Consider the following 20,069-nt stretch of genomic DNA (forward strand, 5'->3'; position numbering starts at 1 on the left):
TGAAAGTAGTCAATCCTTAATTATTTGGACACAAATAATTTAAAGTGGTAAAAATTAAAAGATGAAATGAACTTGAAAATGTATTCATCACTGCTATAAATATAAACCTTATTGATTCCATGTAAGCCAGTCACCAACATCCAAGAGGCTATTTTAGGAGTATTCAGAAATAATTGGGACTATTTGGGAGTACAAATGTAGCATTTGTCTGTGACTCTTTAAAGTAGTTTTATCTTTTCTATGGATCATATAGTTACCTTCCACTTCTGCAGAATGATACAATTCCTGTAAAACAAAATTGCAGATTGATGCAAACATGATAGATGCAAACACTTGACCAAATTATTTATGAAGCCTTGTTTAGCTTTTTTTTTTCATTTTGTACTGACCTAATTTCCTGAACTAGCTACCTAATAAAACCAATAACCTAGCTTGGATTTTACTATGAATAACTGGAACATGTTCAGTTCTGTGACGATATAGTCAGATCTGACATAGCAGCATAATTTTATAAAAAATGTTTCTGGCTATCAACCCCAGATTTCTGAGCAGATTTCCAATTATCATTGAGGCTTAAAGGAAATCCAGACCATAGATAGCAGTCCATCAAGGATATATCTTCATTGGTCTGATGATCCTGCTTTTATATCCATGTTTCTTCTAAACTAGTTTTTGAGAACAATCAGAACCAATTTTGCCGGTCAACCACATGTTGATTGCATATCAATGCAATATTCAGAATACTTTCCTCTAGCAAGATTCTTCTAGATCAGGAGTGTCAAACTCGCAGCCTGCAGGCTGGATGCCTCACACGCTGGCCACCCCACCCCCATTTTAGCAAAGGGGGAAAAGTTGCAATACATCACATGACGACATGTTAACGCGGGTTTTACACCTTGTTCTAGATGTTGAAAAACAGAGTTGAGTAAATGACACCCCAGTCAAATATTTATTTCCTACAGGCCAGCTCTTCCACAGCTGATGTTCTTGAAATATATTGGACTACAGGGTCAATATCCATTCTGACTGGCAAATTATAACAGCCAACAACTGGTGGGGGAGGGGGGCAGAGAGACATTACCTTGAGAAACCTGATGTAAATAGGAAATCTGATATGATGCAAATTCCTGTATTATATTTGAATCCACTGCATTATAGTAACTATCATAGATGCAGATCCAGTTTATTGCATCATTCACGTTCACCAGTATTCTTTGACTCAAACCATGTTGTTTATGCTTGTGTGGCTATGTGTATGAGTGAGAAAGGGAGAGAATTGTGTGGTTCTTGGTCCCATTTATTTGCTAAACAGAACAACTGTGATTTTGTCTACTTCCACTCCTAAGAAGGGCTTGTCTCCATGTGTGCCAGGCTGCAAGCTGGGTCTGTTTATCCCTCTGTCTGTGGCATCTGGAAGTGCCAAGTAGAGGTGGGGATAGTTAGGATAATGAACCCATTCTCTGACACTGGCAGGGACTGGACCCTCTTGAGCCCCACAACGCAGCAGGTGTCTTTTGCTGCTGAGACTGTCTGTCTGTCAGGCAGTTGTATTGCTGCCTCTGTTTGCCCAGACTTTGCTGGCATGAAGTATTGGCAGCCAGGATAGTTAAGCAAGGATGGGGAACCAAACTGTTTTGGAATTCTCTCATCTCTCAAATCCTAAAGTTTACAACACAGTTTTTGCTTTCTCCTTTTTGCCATTTTCTCATGGTGATCACTTCACAAAAAGGCAATTTCTGTTTTTATAAATGACTGAGGAAATTCTGATTCTGCTCAAGGTCCTTCAATAATGTAATACTGTCAAATCTCTTAAGAATTAAGTTTTTTTGCTCTTGTTTGCAATAATTGGAAGGACAGGGAATTGGAAGGGCAGAGAAGGTACTTAGGAAATAACTTAAATTAGGGTGTTAGTTAAAGTTAGGGAGTAACTTAATTTAATCCATGTGTACCTTCTGTCCTTCAGGATGTATCCCCCCCCTCCCCAAATACACACATCAGACTTCTAATTGAGCAATGCAGTCTCCAGGTCTATCATTTCTGTTCTTGATAAGAGTGTAGCTGGTAGTTCAGCCTCAAGACTGCTGCCGGTCTTAGTTTTCAGTATTTGTTCTTTGCCCAGTTGGAAGTTGGTGCTGGGTCTGCCAAGACTCTGTCTGGAGGATAAATCTGAGCTAAATGGAGAAATCAAGGTAAGAATGGAAAAAGAAGACTGAAAAGAACCTGGTGGGAACATAGAATGTGAGTAAATTGCTATAGGCTATAAAGGTAGAAGAAAGTGAATTGGGGTTAGAATTGTACAAAAAAATAATTATATTAAAATGAAATTCTTTATAGACTTTTGAGTTTTTTCTCTATTAGTTGGGGGCTAGCAAGAAACTCAGATAACCCCAGAAAAAAGGATTGTTCAGACCATGGTGTGATATGTTTGTCAGATTTATATTCTATCTTTCCACCCAATGGAGCTGCAGGCAACTTTTAACAATATAAATTTAATATAATGTATAAAATACAGCAATAAGGTAAAGTTTTAAAAACCATGTAAAAGCAATTTGTTTTTTTAAAAAAAAAACTCAATTGCCTGATATTTAGAGATCACCGTATGGAGCAAAGTTCTTTCCAAATTAAAATTAAAATACCTGTATTGACTGGTGTATGTAAGGATAAAGCTAACCAGGTCTCTCCAAGAAGACCATGTGATTCATGTGTTGATGGTAGAACTGTATATCCAGAGCAGGCTTCTAATGCAGATGGATGGATGGATGGATGGATGGATGGATGGATGGATGGATGGATGGATGGATGGATGGGTATATGTATGTGTGTGTGTATATGTGTGTATATGTGTGTGTGTATATATATATTAGAAAGCTCATACCCCGAAGAAAGTACATGAAACTATATGTGACAACATGTACTTTTTTATTTTCTAACTATGACACAGGGGTCTGTATGGGAAGCATTGTTAGAAAGAAGGATTATGGTTAAGCCAGCCTTTGCTTTGCAGCCTGCTTACTTTCCCTTTTTTTAATTTAAAAGAATTTTAATAAATGAAATTAGGTCACAATCAAAACTCAAATGTGTCAGTAACTGAGTTTCTTCTCTTGTTCCCAAACAATGGAAGCAAAAATGGGAACATCACTTCAAATTTTCCCATGAGTTCCCTGCTATAGAGTGTGTGTGTGTCTGTGTGTGTATGTGTGTGTGTGTGTATCATAGTTACTATCAACTTTTAAGTGTACTATAACAATGTAGGGAAAACACCACATGGATTCCAAGTATTTTATTTATGTATGTATGATTAAAATTAGCACCATTGTTTATGTTTATGTGAATTTAAATTCTCCTATATATGATTGCATTGTTGGTAGTTTTTTAAAAAGAGATTTACCTGGAAAGACAGGTGTAAAAGGCAACCAAAGTCTTCATTTATCTATTTTTTAAACTTTGTTTCCATCCTGGATGGGAAATGTGAATCAACCGATGGTAATAGTCTGTAATTCTTTTGGTGGTTTTTTTTGTTGTTGTTGGTGGTGGTGATGGCAAACCTGATTTAATTATATTATGCCTTAGAAAACTATTTTTTTCCATCCTTCATGTTCGATTTTCAGAGTCAGCAGTCATATTCCTTTCCCTTCTCATATTTTCAATACTATAATAACACTGTGAGAAAGGGTTGGGTGAGAAAAAGTGACTGGCCCAAAGTCATCCAGATCACTTTAACATCTAAGAGAACTAGAACAGTTTCCTGATTTCTGACTTGGTGCCTTAACCATTAGAAGTGGTTAACCAGGGGTGGGTAATTAATTAATGTTCCCAAGGGCCACATGAGGAATGGGAACTGTTGTGGCGGGCTGAACCAATAGCTGCTGGCTGCATTCCACTCGCTTGTCCACAAAGCTTCACTTCAAGAAGGCGGTGGTTGGTGGCTGAGCCCAGGTCCCTTTACACAATGGCTGCCATCACCATCATCTCCTCAGACTGCACCAGCCAAGGGGAAAGTGGCACAGAGTAGTACTTTCTCTTCTTGTCCTTCTGCAAGTGGTTTTCTAAGTTCCAGTTCACCTCAATGCATGGGTGGGTCGGACAGGGACAGCCAAAGAGCCAGATATGGCCCAGAAGCCATACAATACTTAGCTCTGCATTAGACCAAACTGGCTCTCCAGTTTGGTTTGTTATTCCCTCCTTCCTGTGTCTGACCCAAGGGCATCCACCTGCAGAACTAGAATTCATGGTTTCTCAGTTTCTTTGTACACATACATTTAAGTAGAGAATGTATTCTGTTGTGTACATATGGGTTGATGCTGAAGGACACCATCTAATTTTTAAATTATATTTCAGGCTCTGTGCTTTAGTATTTGAAACCAATGTTCATTTATGAGCTTTCCAGCAGCATGAAGAGAGAGACCTCATCTTGTGAGTGGTAACCTATAAAATTCCTCCAGGCACTTCCCCTCCCACCTCCAGATATATCTGTCTGTATGTGGTTAGTTTCTGGTGATGAACACACCTGGCCACTAGATGGCATCCCTGTTCCATAAGTCATTCTTGGGGGGCGGGGGGGGGGGAGGATCTAATTAGGCAACATCATGCCAGAAGAAATTGAGATCTGCAGATAAAGGTCATGTGGAATAGATTTGAATAGCAATCATGCAACCTTTGCACTGTGTAACTAGTGACAGCGATCTGAAAAAGGGCAATACCAATGTTTTCCCCAATGGTAAAGTTGGCATGCCAGACACGTATAAACACAAAGCATTAGTATTGTATCAGACTCTAAAAGAACATGCATTCACAATCTTAATGGCCAACAGAAGTGCAATGAACACACTCACAGAGCACTCTGGGCTCTATTTAATAACAACACAAGGAATCAAGCAACGGTTGACTTCAAAGTTGGGTTGATACCTGCCTCATCCTCTAGTCTGTGGAAATCTTGCCCCACTCTCTGGGGCAGCCCACTTTGCCCAAATTCATCACAATGAAATATATGTTAATATTTCTTTTGATCATACAGGTAATCCCCTCTTTGTGTAAGGAGCTCAAGGTGACATATCTGAAGTTAGCCGGTCTCGTTCTCACAACCAACTCTGGCCTTTACAATTAGAGGAATGAGGTAACTCAATTCAAGGAACAGATAATTGGCAATTCCAAATGTAAATGACTTATTTCAGGGTATTTATTGGGAAGAAATGGAATCAGAGCCTTCTGTATGAATGTCTTTCAGCTTACCTTGTCCATATGAGCAGGTTACCCTAACCTCCAACTCATCTAATCAGACATCATTCAGAAATACCCAACTTCAACACCCATCACTCCTGGAAAGTTTTGAAGGTTGGGCTTGGCTAAAAGACAGGTGAGACATTTGCCTAAGACCACCATGATTAATTCACCCAGGAATGTAATATTAGGATAAAGTATTTCCTGTTTCAGATAAACTCTTTTCTCATTCTCGAGAGTATGAAGGACAGAAATTAACTGTATGATATAGCTGAAGGGCTTGGAGGCAATCATTTTTTCTTCCTACAGCTCATTTATAAATACCCTGAGATATGTATACTGTGTCTCCCCCAAAATAAGATAGGATTTTATTTTCTTTTGATCCCCGAAATAAGCACTTGGCCTTATTTTTGGGGAGGTCTTACTATTTTTGAGGTGCAGGAGGTGAGCATGGACACCTCATGGCTGCTGCAGTGTTTCAATATTTTTGGGGAGGGCTAATTTTTTGGGGACGGCTTATTTCAGAGCATGTGCTCAAAAGCCCGATTGAACTTATCCAGGGAGGTCTTATTTTCGGGGAAGCAGGGTAATATATGGACCTTAGACTTTTCTATGTACCTATATGGATTAGTCTCTATGTCCATGATGTATATGAGCTAGAGGACAGAAAATAATTCAAAATACACTCTCTCTCACTCTCTCTCACTCTCTCTCTCTCTCTCTCTCTCTCCCTCCCTCCCTCCCTCTCTCTCTCTCTCTCCCTCCCCCTCCCCCTCTCCCTCCCCCTCCCGCCCCCCCACTGTCTAACACACATTCCACCCATAGGGGGGAAAAAACTAATATTGATTAAACTAAACAAACAATTGACTATAATTGAGCCTTTCACTGACTTTCCACTGACTAATTTGCATGTTGTATGCAAAGCCAGCCATCATGATATGCCTTTTTAACCTTTGTGGTTCTGAATATGGACTTGATAAGACACAGCCAATGCTAGGTGAAATGTCAATGAGCAAATGAATAAAATGTTTAGTAATGTTAGTGATTATTCTGACTAGGATACACTTTTCTCCAATAGTATTCTGGGCGGAGCTAATATGAGTAAGCCACACTGCCACCTGCTGCAAAGAACTAGTTATTGACCTCTTCCCAAAATGTGTGATTTTGCAAGAGTTGGGAGAATCCAAGGGTTTGTATTTGTTCAGATTTTGCCTGATATGTGTTTATATTCAGCAGCCTTCCCCTAAAATTCTGCCAACAAATCCCTTTGCCCTCTGTTCAGATCAGGAACTTGACCTCTGCTTAATTTTCAAATGAGGATTACTGGGGCTTAAATTTGCCTTGGATCCTTTATCTTGAGATGAAATTAAATGGGGCTGATATGATCAATAAAATCCACTCTTCAGATGGTCAAAAGGCAAAACCTTGAGAGTGAAGTTCCAGACAAATGGTGCAAATGGTGATTTAGCAAGCATTCTCCCTATATTGAGAATCTAAGATAGGAAGCAAGGGAGGAATTTTGAACCCTGACTGCAAAATGCTTTCCTTTTTGGAATGCATTACTTCCAGATTCTTACATTCTGTGATAAATGTAAGAGGACGTGTAAATAGTTACCAAATTTTTCAGACTATAAGACACATTGGTATATATGTAAGATGCACCAAGATTTTGAAGAGGTAAGTAAGAAAAATGTTTTTGTCCATCCCGGCCCCCAGGAGCACTCTGCAGGCTTCAGCAGGGCTAGGGGAAGGCTAAAAAGCCCCCCGTTTTTGCAAAAAAAACAGGCCATTTTTTGCAAAAATTGAGGTGTTTTTGCCTTTCCCCAGCCCTGCTGAAGCCTGCAGAGTGCTGCTGGGGGCTGGGGGAAGGCAAAATCACCTCAGTTTTTGTGAAAAATACTCCATTTGTTTTTTACTGTTTATCACAAAAACGGGGCCCTTTTTGCCTTCCCCCAGTCCCGCTGAAGCCTGCAGAGTGCTTCTGGGGCCTGGGGGAAAGCACAAACGCTTCTGTTTTTGCAAAAAATGGCCCATTTTTCACAAAAATGGGATGCGGGTGTGGGGCTTCAGGAGGCCAAAAATGGCTGTATTCGGTATATAAGACGCACTAACATTTCCACACTCTTTTTGGGGGGGGGAAGGTGCGTCTTATACTTCAAAAAATATGGTGCTCGCTTACTGCACATGACAGAGTACACGTTTGTGTAAAATGTAAAAAAAAATTGGGGGATCCTCTTCTGGATCTGTAGTGGACAGTTCAATTGAGGTTCTAGTTGCAACCCAGAATACACATGCAACTGGAGACTCAGGCTAGACTGCTCTTTGGAGGTCTCTCTTTTTCTGCTGGGCATGCCTTGATTTTCTGGGGAGTTCCATCAGATGAAGTGCAACGAAATGAGATGCCTGATGTGCTATGAGAGAAAGATATAAAATCATCAAGCATGATTTATTGTTGTTGTTAGTTGTGAAGTCATGTCCGACCCATCGCGACCCCATGGACAACGTTCCTCCAGGCCTTCCTGTCCTCTCCAGAGTCCATTTAAACTTATACTGACTGCTTCGGTGACTCCAGCAACGTCAATCTCTGTCGTCCCCTTCTTCTTTTGTCCTCAGTCTTTCCCAGCTTTAGGCTCTTCTCCAGAGAGTCCTTCCTTCTCATTAGGTGGCCAAAGTCAAGCATGATTAAGAACCTGCATTAGATATTATAGTGATAAAAGTGGCCAAATGTTTAACCAGCATTTGTACATAGGGAGATTGCGGCTGCTGGGGAAGGCTGCAGGACTACCTGCAGAGCTGCTGTGGGGAATATTCTTGTTACTTGGTCGATTTGCAAACAGCTGGATTCCGATTGGAAATAACCCACTCAAGGTGTCCAGGACAAGGAATTTTACTGCTATTTGAAGCAACTTTGATTCTATGATTCCTAAGAAACCGGATAGGTTTCTTTAGCCTTTCTGTTCACCCATCTGCTTGTTAGATCCAGATCTCTCCTGGATGGCTAAAGCCACCCAAAAGATGGCTTGTGGCTTATGTGGTGATGTTATGTGGTGAGTTTCTTTGAAGAGTGATTCCCTCAATCTTGAAGGAAATAGGTGCGTTCTGTCCTCAAGAAAACAGACTTGAATCTTATCTTCGAGTCTCTAACCTTCCCTTTCTTGGCAACATGGTGGAAATGGTATTGGTCTCTCGCTCAAAAGGACCCTAGAAGGATTATTTAGTGTAGTGATAGCATTGGTCTCTCTTGTTGATGTCTTGGGTCTAAGCTAGGATGGGTATAACATATCTATTTTCATGTTTCTTAATCCCTCAGTGGCTTCCAGTATTGTCAATTGTTCAATCCTTTTGAACTGACCTTAGGATTTAGAGGTGGAAAGCACAATTTCGCAGCAATTTTCCTCCTTTTTCTATGATTGGCTTCAGTTGGTATTGGTAAGTGGGAGAGATCACATCCATAGACCCTCAGTTGTGAGGTGCTGCAGAGTTTGACACTTTTCTCCCCTTCTACGTATCTGCATAAAACTGCAAAGTGAAGTCATCTACCAATTTGGGATCACATATCATTAATATGTGAATGATACCCAACAGTCTTGACACTTGGCCAGCCAAGCAATGCATCAACGTCCTAAGCCAGTGTCTGGAAGCTATAAATGTCTGGAAAGGAAGACATGTACAGGATTCAGATTCAATTCTTACAAGACAAAGGGGTCTCCTGCATCTAGAGGGATTCCATTGCTGATTCTCAGTAGGGTTGCAGTTCTCCATATGAAATTTGTGCACAATTTGGCTTTCTTCTTGGATTCTCAGCTCCTAGGCCCACTTTGCCACAGGTCCAAGACTGTGGCAAAGGGGGCCTTCACACAGATACTTGCATGGGTTTTGCTGGCCCTAGAGGACCTTGAGACTGTCACTTATGCCCTAGCCATGATTGGACTATTGCATCATGCTATTTATTGGGCTACCCTTAAGGACCATTCCAAAACTATAACTGGGCATGGGCATGGATGTATCATGTTATGGTCATGAAACCTTCTGCTTTGTGAACTGCACTGGTTGGCAGTTGGCTTCCATTTTCAATTCAAGGTGCTAAAGCCATTTCACGTCATAGACCTAACGATTTGATGCACAGCTTGTTTCCAGTTGTACTTGCATGTCCAATTCCGTCTAGCAGGGTGAGTACACTTATGAGTCCTGTCAATTAAGCAATGTCATGTTACACAATCCAAGAAGCACACCTACTCTGTTGGGCATTTTGATCTCTGTCCTCAAAATCCATGTGGATCCCATCCATATGATGCTTCAGGAAATTATTGAAAGCTTTGTTGTTTTTCCAGGTCTTGAAAATAGGATGATTGTGGAGGTACATTTTTATGGGTTTTTTCCCCGTCAGAGTGGTTATGGGTTTGGTTTTGGGATTTTGGTCTTCTGATTGGTGATAGTTTTCATATGCTGACATAACGTGTCCTGAGTTATTTAGATTTTGAGCACCTAGTTCATTGATTAGTTGTGAGCCGCCCTGAGTCCCCTTCGGGGGAAAAGGGCAGCATATAAATATAATAAAATCAAAATCAAATCAAATTAATTAACTAGTACACACAAACACTAAGGAATAGGATTTGCTTAAAAATTTGAGGTAAAATGCTCTATTGTTCTTTGTTTTGCCCATCTGAGAGATCCATTACTCTTTAGTTGTGTATCCTTCTTTCATAAAGGCGGGGGCAGATGTGGGTAGCTGCCAGTTCAGCCTGAATCAGCCAAACCGGTAGTAATGGTGGCAGGAGGCTCCGCCCACCCACCTGAATGCTTCTGCGCATGTGCGAGCGCACACGGGAGTGCATCCAAACCAGTAGTAAAGAAATTGGCAAGCCACCTCTGGGGGGGGAGGGGGCACAGGGGCTGATTCACATTTTATTAAAATGAGTTTGACCACCATGAAAAAGAACTATTTCCACATAGGGTATTCTCTTCACAGCCATTATCTGAGCAATTATCACCTTACTTATTTATTTGATTTCTGTAGTGTCCCATCCCCCCAAAAGTGACTATATATGGATTGAATATCCAGTTTTCCATACTAGCTCATTGTGCAATGAGTGAACAGGTTTTGGTCTTGTTTGATAGAAGCTGAATAAAGATGGACATGTATTGGCGGGGGGGAGGTAGCTACTGCATATATATTTATCTTCTGTATATATAACAAAACACGCTTGTTTTTCTCTTCAAAATATGCATGGCACACAGGGTTGCCTTATCCATCCCATAATAGCCATATAACAACAACTCTAAATTTAAGAGATGGTGATCACTCAAACATCTTACTGAATTTTACATTCAGGAAAGATTTGAACTTGGCAGCCAAAGCTCACTGTCTCAGTTTTAGCACACAAATATTTCAGATCAAAATCTCTTCCAAGTCTTTCTTTCTTCCCTTCCCACCCCTGGAGTTCACAGGGCTATTCTGCCTCTTTTCCTTCCCTAGAAGCAGGCGGCGCCCAGATGAAAACAATTTATTGCATTCCCTGCTCTTCCTCTTATCCTCTCCATCCTCTCTGGGGAATCCCAAAAGCTATAAGAAAGAATCTCTGTGCCTTTCTTTCGTGTTCTGCTGCTGGCACATACTGTCCTCAGGTGCCGTCCTGGCCTCCTTTCCTGGCAGAGGGCCAAGCACCATCATGCAAGCCGTTGTGAGGAACAGCCGAGAGAGCATAGTCTGGCACTGGTTCCAGGAACTCCTGGTACAAGCCGTGCCTATAAGCTTTACGTGGATGAGAGGACATCCTGTTGGGTGCTTTAGAAATGGGGAGGGGTATCAGTCTGGTCGTACCAGTCTTGCTTTCCCCCTCAACTTTGCAGTCACGATAGTCTTTTTTTAGAAGCTGCATTGTGTACATGCTGATATGTAATGTTTGCTCAAAGAGTGCACGTACACTCTGCCAGCCTGCGCTGCTTTGGGGCTGCTTCCCTGACAAACAGCTTTAATTCCCCCCTCCTATTTTTCTTTTTGCATGTTTTGCTGCTGTAATTCAAGCATTAAGCCTATGTTCGGCCGGATATATATTTTTCTGTTGAAATGCCTATGAGACAGATGTGCAAGTGCTGGTTCTTACCGCCGCATAAACCTGCATTGGGGGCTGGATCACTTTGTATTATAGATGGGAGCTAACATCACTGAGGGTTTCCATTCCATTTAACTATAAATATCCTCATGTAAACAGATGTGTGTCTTTGGGAAGGGGGGCTGGGGGCAAAATGAACTCATTTTCTCTTAAATATAACTTTTCATGCTAAGGGAGTATTTCTCTAAGGAGAAGTATTAAATTGTGCAAATTCCTCCCTGTTGTTTGAGGAGTGGTACAATCCGAGCTCAGGCAAATAGTCATCTTGCTTGGGGTTAGACTAAAAATATGGGGAATCCTAGCAGAAAAAGAAATGAAACATGAAGTTATCTCTCAGATTCAATTCCTGAATCTAGGGTAAAATTGCTCTACCTAATGGGTAGTATTTTATAGGGAGCCTCGCTGCTGTTACTTTCAATTTCAAGCAATTCCTGGTATGGAAATCTCAAATAATATGTATCTTAAAAGAAACATATTCCAGGGTATAAAATTGGCACATATGGTTCTTCCCACCACAATTGGGATAGTCAAGTCAAAGCAAATAGTGCTTCCACGTGATCAGTTGACACTGTGGCTGCTGAATGAGAGCTATTTCTCATTTCTTGTAAATCCTTTTCAGAATAATTCATGCTCTAACAACCATTTGAGGGGCTTATGGCTATGTATTATACTATCTATTGCTGCATCTTTCTTGCTCTTAATCCTGCTCTTGCTCCCAGGCATTTGGGGTGCATTTGATGCATTTATGTCTTGTTCATAGGATTTTATCTGTTACCACTTCATGGGACCTTTTACCTAAAGAGACCCACCTGAGTTCAGTCTTATTAGGTGATTTCAGAAATCACTAAAAACATTCCTCTATGCCAAGTTTTTTTTAAAAGAGTTTGCAAATAAGGTGGGGATTTTTTAAAATTGAAGTGTATGAAATTACAGAAACGCAGAGCTCCCCCTCCCAATTCAGTACTTTCTGCAGGTTGCAAAAAGGTCCAACAGGGTGTCCTCCTCGCTCCGCCTTCTTCATTCCATTTAGCACCACAGCTTCCAATAAGATATCAACATGCAAATGAGAGTGCTTGGACTGGCATATGATTGGTGCAGCTTCAGCTGAGGTCACCGTTTGTTGTTGTTTTTGATCTAGGCCAAAAAGGACATTTTGTCTTTGGAATTTATTTTGGAAGGAAAAGCTAGGGGAGAGACATGCATTTCTGCACACTTACTCACTCTGCTGGGGATGACAAACCCAGGCTATTTAATGAAGAAGAGTCTATTCCCTTTACAAGTTGTAATGACAGAGATTATAATCATAATAAGTCAAAATTTCACCCTCCTTCCATAGTTATTAAAACCACCATGGTGGGGTGAGAGAATGGATACTAATGTCATGCAGAATTTCTAATTATAAATAATCATGATCATACTTGTGTTTTGCTCTTTGTAATGTTTCTCACAGTAAAATATTCATAATAAATAGATAAAAGAAAATCCTCATACTGGCCTGTAGCAATCAATACCTGCATTGCTGCATTCTGGAGCAGTTTACATTTCTGAGTGTTCTTCAAAGGCAGCCTCATATTAATCACCTTGTAATAATCTGGACAAGTGGTGATAACAGTGTGAATTAACCATTAGGAGGTCTTTGTACTTCAGGTAGGCCTACAGCTTGTATACCAACCATTGCTGCAGAAAGGTCCCCTGGCTCCAGCTTCCATCTGACCATCAAGCAGTAGCTGCAGACTCAGAAGTCTCCCAGAGTCATAAATTCTGCTCTTTCAGGAGTGGTGCTGCCCTGTGAAATGACAATTCCAAAGATGTCACTCAGTGAAAACAATGCAAACCCATTCAACTTATTACATCTCATCCAGACCAGAGGTGGTATTCAGCAGGTTCTGACCAGTTCTGGAGAACCGATAGCAGAAATTTTTTGAGTAGTTCCGAGAACCGGTAAATGACTAGCCCCACCCCCATCTATTCTTTGCCTCCCGAATCTCAGCTGATCGGGTTGGAATGGGGATTTTGCAGTAACCTTCCTCTGGAGTGGGGAGGGAATGGAGATTTTACAGTAGCCTTCCCTTGCTACGTCCCCCCACGCCACGCCCACCAAGCCACGCCCACAGAACCAGAAGTAAAAAAAAAAAATTGAATCCCACCACTGATCCAGACCCTTCACAGACTTCAGATATAAGATTTCAACAAAATGCCATTTGCTGCTTGGGCAACAAACTACCCAGAAGTTTCATGTAAGTATAAAAAAGCAGAGGAGATCAACTGATCCATGCAGCATTCCACAAAGGGTGACTCCTTGGTTATTCTGTCATCCCCTACCTGGAGTGGAGCTGTTCATTGAAGAAAGGGCAGAAATATAGGTTTTCCTTTCTTAGCAATAATTGGGACTGTAAACTCATTTGCTACGCAACGTAATTATAAGGCATGTTATCATGTAATTGCACCAACTTATGATAGTGGTTGCAGCAATCCCAGTTTCTATCATCAGGCAAATTCTGAGCAGTCACAGCATCTCCCAGTCAAGAGATTACCATTTATAATCTCTTGCTGGTTTCCCCATTGACTTTGCTTATCAGAAGCGTGGCACGACAAAACCGCGCTCGACTAAAGCGCGCCCGATTAAACCGCGTCGCTGACGTAATCAACAGGGCGACAACAGCGAGCGCGGAGAAAGAAGGGCACTTTAAATAGCGCTTTGAAAGCAAGCCGATTCAAGTTAAGGTAAGGGTTAGGTTTAGGGTTAGGTTTAGGGTTAGGTTAAGGGTTAGGGTTAGGGTTAGGGTTAGGTTAAGGGTTAGGGTTAGGGTTAGGGTTAGGTTAAGGGTTAGGATTAGGGTTAGGGTTAGGGTTAGGTTTAGGGTTAGGTTAAGGGTTAGGTTTAAGGTTAGGTTTAGGATTAGGTTTAGGGGGGTTAGGTTTAGGGGTTAATTTTAGGTTTAGCATTTACAGCGTGCTTTTTTCTCCGCGCTGTTGTCACGCTGTGATGACGTCAGCTACGCGGTTTCGTCGAGCGCCCTTTAGTCGAACACGGTTTTGTGGTGGAACCCATCAGAAGCCAGCAGTGAAGGTCACAAATGGTGGTCATGTGGCTGGGGAAGGCTGTGATTTATAATTGCAAGCTAGTTGTCAAGCACCCCATGTGGTTATGGGATGGTGTGACTGCTGCCATATGAGAACCCATCATAAGTCCTTGTTCAATGCCCCCAGAACTTTGAATGGTCACTGAATGAGTGTTCTAATTCTAAATCCCTCCCTGTTGGTCAAGAGGCCAATGCTGTTGTGGGTTGCTGAGAAATCCAAAAATACTGTGATGGACACATTTCTGAAATCCTTTTAAAGGTTAGCCAGAGGGCAATTGAAGCTGTGTCCATCCCATATTCGAGCTTGAATCTTAAATGAAAATGGCTCAATATTCTGGTTCATCTAAAGTATTCTGCATCTGTATCCTGACTGCAATCTCCTAACCATTCTCCAGAATTGGTGATTAGATGCAGGACCATAGTTGTCCCATACAAAGAGATCCAAAAATGATCTTTTCAGGCAGAGTACACCACAAAACCAACAGCATCTATCTTTCCTGAACAATTTCGTCTCATTCCAATTCATCGTACCTCTCAGATACCTTGAAAAGTTAAGAAGCATGGATCAAGCCTACAGGTTTCCAGGGATAGCTAGAAAGTGCTATATCTGTTTACCTCAGAGTCTAGGTGAGATGTTACCTGTATCACTATAACAGACTCTCCCCGTGAAAAGTCAAGCCTTTATAAATTAGAATGACTATGAGCAGAATGCTATGATAACTTCTCACAATAGAAAATCTACCTGCTGCTTCCATCCTAAACTAAGCTGCTAGCTGACAAGCCTGCTAGTACTATAAGGGAGAAATAACAATGCTTCATCTCAATTATTGGTCCAGCATAGAATCAGACTTGAATCTGTATTTATGGTATTTTCTTTCTCTGGCACATTAAGAAGTCTCTTTTGCTACTTCCACTTCTGAAGGTCCTCAGTAAACATCCTTTAGACTTCACCAACAAGAGGGAGGCCTCTTGGGACAGTCCCATTAAGTGGCTGGATTGCTTTTTTCAGCGGGTAACAACTTCCTCAACAGAACTGCCCACAAGATCACATGTTGCAAGGAATATATTCTTATATATTGAATAAAACTTTAAATCCTTCGTCTTAGTCAACCCTTATGTATTTTAGATGGCATCCAGGCTTAATCTTTGTAGCTTTCTTCTTCTGGAAAATAATTTCCTCCATTGCCCTCAATCCTGTTGAAACTGAGATGGGGAGAGAGCAATATTAGGGGCTAAGTTGGTATAATTATGAACACAGCTGGATAAGTTCATTTTTTTTCTTTTGTACAATTGTGTCTAATTTTAAGAGAATGCTTGAACAAGTTCCTGCAGTTTTCTTGGCAGGGTTTTTCAGAAGTGGTTTGCCATTACTTCTTTTCTAGGGCTGAGAAAAAATGACTGGTCCCAGGTCACACAGCTGGTTTCATGTCCAAGGTGGGGCTAGAACTTCCAGTCTCCCAATTTTTAGTCTGATGCCTTAATCATACATCAAACTGCCTCTCTAGTTTCATACAGCTCAATCTAGTATGAGAAATTCATGCATTTACTTTACCTTTTGCTGTCTTTCCCCAAGGAAATTCAAGGCAGCTTATATAGGGATCTGCCTTCATTTTATCTTCATATCAACTCAGTGAGATAAATTGGGTTAGAAGAGAGTTACTAACTCAAAATATAAAGAGAATTTCTTTAGCCAATAGCAGATTCCAGTCTTGTTAGCCTAATATCTTAACCTACTACACCATACTAACTCTTTATAATGGAAACTATAAATTCTGTCCCTTCTCTAATTGTGCTAAGAATATTCAATTTTTTGGTGGTCGTATTAATTGGATTTAAGAAGATTTCACTCAATACGGTGGAAAGAACCTGTTGAGTAAAACGTTTCCAATGGATCATCCCTAGGGTTGTTAAGTAATGGCTCTTGGTAGATTAATTTGCTGGTCTTTATATTAGGAAATAATGCACCGGAGACAAATTCCTTGTGTGTCTAATCACACTTGGCCAATAAAGAATTCTAATGCACAGGGTCTGATAATTTGAAATAATTAAAAGCCAGATTTTCACTGGATTGTGGGCATGTAGGTGTTCCTATTTACAGGAAGTCCTTGATTTTTGACCACAGTTGGAACCAGAATTGCCATTGCTAAGCAAGGCAGTTGGTAAGTGAGCACACCCAGTTTTACGATCTTTTTTTTCTCACAGCTAAGTGAACCCACTGCAATTGTTAAATCAGTCAAGTGGTCATTAAGGGAATTCAGCTTCTCCCATTTGACTTTGACTTTTTTGAAGTCAACTGGAACTGCTGCAAATGGCATTCGTGTGACTGTGGGATGATGCAGCCTTCATAAATACATGCCAATTACCTAAATTTTAATCGTGTAACTGTATAAATGCTATCCAACTGTTTTAAATGGCCGTAAGTCACTTTTTTCAATGCTCTTGTCACTTCAAATGGGCAACTAAATAGATGGTTATAAATAAGGAGTACCTGTATTTTATTATTAAAATAAGTACATATTTTGCAGAGAAATATACTTTATATTTTAATAATAAAAATTCATTTTTCCTTAAGAATATTCTGTCTACATAAAAATTTTATCTCAGTCATACATGCATACAAATATTTGTAAGATCATTTTTTTCTTCAGCTCTTTCTAATTGCCTGAAATCCTTGGAAGAATTATCAGAAATTTCTAACATTTATTTCAAATATTTTTTTATCTAAAAACAATTTCTCAGTTCTTGGACTAGAAAAAAAATATTCTCATCTACTGTATGCTATATTGTACTCAAATTACTGAAACATTCAAAAGTTCATGGGGTTTTTAGTACTCAATTTAAATTCACACTATTGGGTTAGAGACAGTTTTGATAAATTTTCCTTCATTATTCATTAGAATTATCATATTTTGTAGATAAAATCTACGAAAACACACGCACACACATATATACATATGTATATATATATATATGTATTGTAGATTTTCACGGGTGTAGGTATGCTGGTCTTGTTGTATTCGGGTCTTTCCCATGTAAGATTGAGATTGTCTTGGCAACGTTTCGGCGAGGTCTCATTCGCCCATCCTCAGGCTGGTGTTTTTGGCTTAAAGTGTGGTCGGAGCTGCCGTCTTTCTATAAATCTTGGTGGGGGGCGGTGTGTGGAGTGCTGGCGTTGTTTCAGTAAGTGGATTGATTGGATCTGTGGCTGTATCATGATTGGTAGACTGGTGCTAATGATGCAGCTCCGACCACGCTTTAAGCCGAAAACACCAGCCTGAAGATGGCGAGTGAAACCTCGCCGAAATGTTGCCAAGGCAATCTCAATCTTACACGGGAAAAGACCCGAATAAATAAGACCAGCATACCTACACCCGTGAAAATCTACGAACACACACACACACACACACACACACACACACACACACATATGGAATTTAGAATACACCTTCAATCCCTTCCACTCATCTGTTTTCATTATGTATTACTAGCAATTTATAATAACTTTTAATTAGGCTTTCCCCAAATACTGTTAATTAATTAATTAATTTCAAATTAATAAAGTATACCATCCAAGCTTAATAATACAAATTAAATACACATAAACAAAATATTCGGTATACTTCCAAATGTGTAGTTGAACTGGGACTATTTTCTTCTTTTGGTAATAACAAGAATTTCCAATGTTTCATGAATTTTTCCTCCTCCCTTTCGTAGACACCTACATTTCAGCTGCCAAAAGGATTTATGTAGCTTTACATCTTTCTTTCTACCATATTTTATTGCTCCAGCAAGGTATTATCTTAAGGCAGAAGATTTCAACTAGGCCAATTAACTTCGGATAGGTTATGTCATTAAGTCCTAACCTACACTAAAAAATTGTCACAAGGTTGAATGGAATAATCACCCTGAGCTTTTTGGGCAAGTGTAAAGCTATCATGACAACCTCTCACTTCTTTTTAGGGCAGCATAGATCTCGGTTCAAGAAGTATAACCTGGATTGGGTTGGTTTAGCTTCCTTTAAGCGATCGCTGGTAATTTAACTTCCCTTTTTTAATCTCCTGCATATAGTGCATATTAGCTTGAGGTGAGATCAGTGTAGCAGAACTCTTCTTTGTGCGAAGGATAGCATGGAAATCTTGGCCATCAAGGGGGTTAGCCATGCATATGTGCATTGAAACATCTTCCCAACTACTTTATCACTTCTGCTCTTCTCAGATAAGTCCCCTTGTACTGCTCACACCTCCTGATTTCTTAAAGGGTGTAGGATAATGGAAATGCCACACCATGAAGAAAAAGGGTGAGCTGAGCTCTGGTGATTTGGGAAAGTTTTGGGGCAAGGGGATAAGGTTTCAGCAGGTGAGCAAGAAAGATAAATTAAAACTCCAAATTCCTGACCGATTCTCCCCTTTCTCTCTTCTTTGAAGGTGGCCGGATGGGAAACGTAAAAGAAAAAGCAGCCAATGTTCGGTGAAAAGCAATATGTCAGGTAAGCATCTCTCCCAAGCTTGCCAGCGCTCAGAATTTTCAGATCAATGTGCTTATCTCTTCTGTGATACTAGAAGACAGTATATTTCCTTGTAGTCCTGCCAGCAGGATATTGAGGAAGTGACTCACTTTTTAGGATTCTTTCCTTTTTGTAGGAACGGGACTTTTACTTAATAGAAAAGGATCACATCCAAAGATGACAGCATTTTGGGATAACTACAGGAGCGTATTGGTTGTTCTGTTTTTCCACTGTCCTAAGCAGACAGGAAAAGCATATAATGCCATATCCAGCTGATAGTCACAGGTCGGTTTGGCTTTGTCAGTTACAAATTCGGAAGATCTGGCGTTACCATTTGTAAGTCTTTTTATGGGGATTTGCAAATCTCCATAAAGAATTAAGGGGACAGGATCTCCGTTAGCTTCCTATCTTGTACTCAAGCATGTATTTGAAATTCCTCTTAGATCACATTATTAATTAGACTTTAGTAGCGGAACAGTTATTCCAACAGAGTCTTCTCAAAAATGCATATTTGTTTATGTATTTATTTATTTATATCATGTCTTTATTATTTTTATAAATAACTAAAGGCAGGGAACATATCTAACACCCCTTACTTCTCCTTATTTTCCCCACAACAACCTTGTGAGGTTGAATTGTGCTGAGTGATTGGCCCAAAGTCACCCAGCCAGTTTTCATGCCTAAAGCGGGATTAGATCTCAGAGTTCCTGGATTCTCACTTGATGCCTTAACCACTAGACCAAACTGGCTTTCAAAGTTGTTATTCTACTTATATAACAGAGTGTTGATATTCCAGAGGATTGGAGAAATACAAGAAATTAAAGGAGTTGTGGGAAATCTGCTTTGATAAATTGAAATAAAACAATATCCCCAAAATGTATTCAACTTTGACTTGAACCTCTTGAGCAAGGTTGGGGTTTTTTTTGTTTTTGGATGTTTTTCACTAGACCAGAAAAGGCAGTCATGGGGCAGCTCAGGATATCGGATGTAAAATGGCAAAGCCTGCAATAGGAAGATAAACCACTAAAGAACTGGGGGCGGGATTCTAAAGGTGAGGCCACAGTGGGTCATGGGGCAAGACGGAATCACATGTGGACTGGTGAATGTGAAAGAATGCCAGACCATATCTTTCCCTCTTGTGTGATTTTTTTT

General features: G+C 40.3%; 1 protein-coding gene across 2 annotated transcripts in view; it reads left to right on the top strand.

The window, feature by feature from the left end:
• The window catches only part of THRA (thyroid hormone receptor alpha), a 151,988-nt gene that overhangs the window by 106,906 nt on the left and 25,013 nt on the right, over positions 1 to 20,069 (top strand). The window contains exons 4-6 of one of the 2 annotated variants that reach the window (XM_087713477.1): positions 5,015 to 5,113; positions 5,225 to 5,353; positions 18,838 to 18,899. In XM_087713477.1, coding sequence (XP_087569603.1) covers positions 5,109 to 5,113; positions 5,225 to 5,353; positions 18,838 to 18,899 — 196 coding nt within the window. In that variant the 5' untranslated portion in view covers positions 5,015 to 5,108. The remainder of the gene's footprint in view (positions 1 to 5,014; positions 5,114 to 5,224; positions 5,354 to 18,837; positions 18,900 to 20,069) is intronic. The other variant, XM_087713476.1, reaches the window with a different exon arrangement.

Source organism: Thamnophis sirtalis, unplaced genomic scaffold (assembly GCF_051295495.1).
Source record: "Thamnophis sirtalis isolate CommonGarterSnake01/CBP01778 unplaced genomic scaffold, rThaSir2_p1.2 scaffold_4, whole genome shotgun sequence".
Taxonomy (NCBI): Eukaryota; Metazoa; Chordata; class Lepidosauria; order Squamata; family Natricidae; genus Thamnophis; species Thamnophis sirtalis.